Source organism: Otolemur garnettii, unplaced genomic scaffold (assembly GCF_000181295.1).
Source record: "Otolemur garnettii isolate 467f Iridium unplaced genomic scaffold, OtoGar3 scaffold00105, whole genome shotgun sequence".
Classification (NCBI taxonomy): domain Eukaryota; kingdom Metazoa; phylum Chordata; class Mammalia; order Primates; family Galagidae; genus Otolemur; species Otolemur garnettii.
In genome coordinates, this window is record NW_003852500.1 from 2853054 (window position 1) to 2858266 (window position 5213).

Genomic DNA, 5213 nt, shown 5'->3' on the forward strand with positions numbered 1-5213 from the left:
GTTGTTTGGCGGGTCCGGGCTGGGGATTCGAACTCGCCACCTTAGGTGTACGTGGCTGGCGCCTTAGCCGGTTGAGCTATAGGCGCCGAGCCTATTTCCATCTTGATAATTGTCCGTATTCTCCCAATTCTATAGTTGAGCATTTATCAATTGTGTAATTAGGGGAAAAAAAGATTTAAAGTGGCCATTGCAGTGGTTCATGCCTGTAATCCTAGCATTCTGGGAGGCTGAGGTGGGAGAATCACTTGAGTTCAGGAGTTCGAGACCAGCCTGGGCAAGAGTGAGACCCCATCTCTACCAAAAATAGAAAAATTAGCTAGGTCTGATGCACACACCTGTAGTCTCAACTAGTCTGGAGGCTGAGGCAAGAGAATTATTTCAGCCCGGAAGTTTGAGGTTGAAGTGAGCTATGATGATGCTACTGCACTCAAGTCTGGAGGACAAAGTGGTTTTCTGCCTTAAATAAAAAGTTGAAAGAGAAAGAGTACAATTCTGTGTTGACTTCTCTTTCACTCTAAATCAAAAGTTGGCAAACTATGACTCAAGGACCTCTGGCCTACATTTTATATAGCCCTAAGCTCACAATTTTTGCATTTTTAAATTATTGGGGAAAAACATCAAAAGAAGAATAATGTTTGGGACATGTGAAAATTATATGAAATTCTGACCTCATTGCCTATAAATAGAGTTTTGCTGGCACACAGCCAAATCCATTCATTTAAGAATGGATTTAACTGGCCATTCATATTCTATGGCCAGTTTTATGTTCCAAAGGCAGAAGTGAGTCATTGAGACAGAAACTGTTAGACTCACAAGCCTAAAATATTTACCACTTGGGCTTTTCTAGAAAAAATTGACTATTTGAAATGAAAGGGCATCATTGAATTTTTTAGTTTAAAAAAAAGATACATACTCATAAAAAGCTAAGCCCTGCAGAAGTGGTAACATTACTAATGTTTTCATCAAACTGCAACCACCACTTTTTAAAAAAGATAGGGTCTTGCTATATTGCCCAGGCTGGTCTTGAACTCCTAGGCTCAAGTGAGCCTCTCGTCTTGGCCCCTCAAATGCTGTGATTACAGATGTGAGCCACTGTGCCCAGTGCATTTTCGTATTTGATTGTTTTTTCCCTGACTCCAGAGATCCAGATGTATGTATGCAACAAGGAGGTATATGGCTTCCTGCCGGTGCCACTGCGGTCCCACAGCACCCTCCAGGACGAGGCTGAGAGCTTCATGCATATGCAGCTGGAGGTCATGGGTAAGTCCATCGCACACTGCCCTGGGAAGGGCTGAATTGCCTCACTTTTGCTGCTATCTCACATCTATCAATGAGTACTAATTGAGTGCTTCTGGATGCCAGTCCCTGTGGGGGGTACCAGGCACAAGGGCATGCGTGTAGAACATGGATGATTGTCCTTGCTCCCACAGAGTGCTGGTTTACAAGCAGCTGCACACAGTGTGTGCTCAGGGTTGTCAGGGTGAGCTTCCTGGAGGAGGTGGCGTTACAGTACAGGGTGAATAGGAGTTCATGAGAAAGAGGATTTCAGCTGGATGTAGCAGCATTGCAAAGGCCAGGAGGCTGGAGGGGATGTGAACTTGAGGAACAGGCAAGGCCAATGGGCAGCCAGGACCAGGGCAGGGAGCCTCAGATGCCAGATTCTCTGAGGGTGGTTGTGAGCCATGAAGGGTGTGGGAGTGAGAAGCAGAGGCTTTTCTCTGATGAACTTCGTGTATGTGGCAGTGCCTAGAACATGGCTATTTGGGGACATTTTCTCTTCTTTGGTCCTGTTAAACTTTAAACCTGTTAATATTTGATATTTATAAAACTTTTTGACATTTATCTTCAACAGACACTTTCCCTTTATTCACTGAAATTAAGTTCTTTTAAAAACAGGAAATTCAGTATTTTCACCATAATTGCAAGCCTGGATCTTTCAAATACATAACAACAACAACAAAAAATTCATAAACTGTGAAAATAACAGCTGTCCCTTCATGCCTGAAATGAGGTTGTTTGGGCAGGTGCCCCTGTCTCAGCCACTCCTGGTGTGGGCCTTGTCCTGTGCTGGACACACAAATTCCCAGGAACAGCAGGACCATTCCCACCAATGCATGGAAGGGGGCTAGCTGGGAGGGGTAAAGCCTCTGCCCTGGGGCTCAGTTTCCCCAGTCCTACGTGTTTGTGCAATGTTCTGTCTGTTCTGCCCCCTGGGGGCTGAAGTTGGAATGGCACCCTGCCCTCCTTATTTGGGGAGACTCTCAAAAGTCTTAATTGTGGTGACACCTAGAGATTGCAAGGTCAGTGGGGCAGGCCCCGCATGACACCCAGGTGTGTCTCACACTTAGATGCCAGGGCCCCATCCCACTGCAGTCAGGGGAGATGAATCTATATCACCAACTGTTATCAAAAACCAGACTCGCAGAGGTATCTCCGTAGCTGACATACTTTTCACAGTTTACATTTTCACATACATTTTTCTGTTTCTATTAGGAAAAACAATTCATGTTGTTAAAAACTTAGATACAACAGAGATGTGAATATTTTCCTGATCCTTGAGGGCCAGAGTGAACCACACAGAACAGACACATAGCAGGTCTGGAAGTTTCAGATATTTGTATAGATGTTTTCTTATGTTCTGCACAAAAAATACATTTTCTCTCCATCCATGTATAGGTACTTAGATTGTGCTATGGACATGATATTTCATGAATTCAAAAATCTTTTGTGTAGGCTGGGTGTGGTGGCTCAGGCTTGTAATCCTAGCATACTGGGAGGCCAAGGCAGGAGGATCTCTTGAGGCCAGGAGTTAGAGACCAACCTGAGCAAGAGTGAAACCCTGTCTTTACTAAAAATAAAAAAATGAGCTGAGTGTTGTAGTAGTCTCATCTACTCAGGAGCTAAGGCAGGAGGATTGTTTGAGCCTAGGAATTGGATGTTGCTGTAAACTAGGCTCACAGCACGGTACTCTAGCCCAGGCAACAGGGTTCTGCCTAAAAAAATATATATATGTCTTTTGTGGAGCTGGGCATGGTGGTGGCTGCCTATAGTCCTAGCTACTCAGGAAGCTAAGGCAGGAGGATCACTTGAGGCCAGGAGTTTAAGACCAGCCTAGGTAACATAGTGAGGCCCTGTCACAAAAAAGAAAAATTAGCCAGGCACAATGGCATGCCTGTAGTCCCATCTGTTTGGGAGGCTGAGGCAGGAGAGTTGCTTGAGAAAAGGAAAAAAAAAATCCTTTGTATGATGAAATTTCAGGCTTGCAGGAAAGTACAAAATGATGCCTGTCCCCTATATATGGGGAATCCCACAACTGGCTTCCTTCCTCAAATGCACATAGATGATGGGGCATGTTTCCTCATATGCCCTATAAACCTGGCTTGGGAGAAATCCTGTTTGTTGAGATTTAATACATATAGCAGTGCCCAGGTTACATGAATGAGCCACAGTGAGGTTTAATTTTATAGCCTTGTAACCGGCCACAGACCAGTCAGGAGAGTATTCTTGGCCCTCCTCTGGACTTATGCTGTCCTAATTCCATCAGCTAATGGGATTTTGCCTATTTTGTGCTTATTCAGGTAAAATCACCTCTCTACCTCACGTCTGTGTGGATTGCTATATGCATATTATTCATGTGGATCATGTGGATATTTAAGCATAGGTTTATCTGCTCTTGGCTGTATCATGTATTGGGTTGGCCCAGTGACCATCCTTAGCCAGTCTTCTGAGGAGCTCCAAGGGTTTTTGTCATTTTTCCTGGTGTTGCCATGAGTGTTCTGTGTACATGTTTGGAGCAGTCCCAGGTGTATATGTGTGGGTATGAAGTTAGGGAATGGTTCCCAAGACTACCCCTTCTGATGCCAGCTGCAAATTCAGGGGTCCCCAAGAGCACAACCACCTTCAACAACTCACAGTGAAGTACTCACAGAACTCACTGGAAGTTGTTATATTCATGGTTACAGTTTATTTCAGCAAAAAGACAGAGATTGAAATCAGCCAGGGGCTAGGGCTGGGCTCACACTGAGGCAGGAGGATTGCTTGAACCCAGGAGTTTAAGACCAGCCTCAACAAGAGCAAGACCCTATCTCTGCTAAAACTAGAAAAATTAGCCAGGCATGATGGTGCACACCTATGGTCCCAGCTACTTGGAAGGCTGAGGCAGGAGGATCGCTTGAGCACAGGCATCTAAAGTTGCTATGAACTATGATGACACCACTGTACTCTGCCCAGGATGTCAGAGCAGGACGCTATCTCTAAAAATAAATAAATAAAAATAAAATGCAGCCCAGGCTTAGTGGCTCACACCTATAATCCTAGGACTTTGGGAGGCCAAGTCAGATGGATTGCTTGAGCTCAGGAGTTTGAGACCAACCTGAGCAAGAGCAAGACCCAGTCTCCAAAAATAGCTGGCTGTAGTGGCAGGCACCTGTAGTCCCAGCTGCTACTCATGAGGCTGATGCAAGAGAATCTCTTGAGCCCAGGAGTTTGAGGTCATTGTGAGCTATGATGCCATGGCACTCTACCGAGGGCAACATTCTGAGACTGTGCCTCAATTAAAAAAAAAAAAAATTAATTTAAAAAATCAGCTATGGGAAGAGGCACCTGGAGTAGAGTCCAGGAAGTTTTATTCCTGGAGCTGTCATTTCCCAGTAGCTCCTGGGCAGCATTAACTTTTCCTGCAATGCTGTGTGATGATGATATGTGTGGTGAACTGCCAACCAGGGCAGCTTCCCCCAAGCCTCAGTGTTCAGAGTTTTTATTGGGGGGTGGTCCTGATGTGGTTGGTCACCTGCATGGCTGACCTCAATGCACAGCCCTTTCATAGTGTCAATGGGAAAGAAGCCATACTCTGTAAAATAGTTTAAGGTTTATTTCGAGCCAAATTTAAGGACCATACCCAGATCCACACCCAAGAAGCCTTGAGCAGGTGGACTCTCTGTGGTGAGATGACAGTTCGATTTTATACATTTCATTTTTTATTTTTTATTTTTTTTGTAGAGACGGCGTCTTACTTTATTGCCCTCGGTAGAGTGCCGTGGCATCACACAGCCCACAGCAACCTCCAACTCCTGGGCTTAGGTGATTCTCTTGCCTCACCCTCCCGAGTAGCTGGGACTATAAGCGCCCACCATAACGCCTGGCTATTTGCCTCCACCTCCCAAGTAGCTGGATTATAGGTGCCCACCACAACGCCTGGGTTTTTTTTTTTTTTT

The 5213-nt window shown here is 45.1% G+C and overlaps 1 protein-coding gene across 1 annotated transcript in view; it reads left to right on the forward strand.

The window, feature by feature from the left end:
• The window catches only part of COLGALT1 (collagen beta(1-O)galactosyltransferase 1), a 22051-nt gene that overhangs the window by 9450 nt on the left and 7388 nt on the right, over positions 1–5213 (forward strand). The window contains exon 6 of the mRNA XM_003796549.3: positions 1141–1260. Within this exon, the coding sequence (XP_003796597.1) occupies positions 1141–1260 (120 nt within the window). The remainder of the gene's footprint in view (positions 1–1140; positions 1261–5213) is intronic.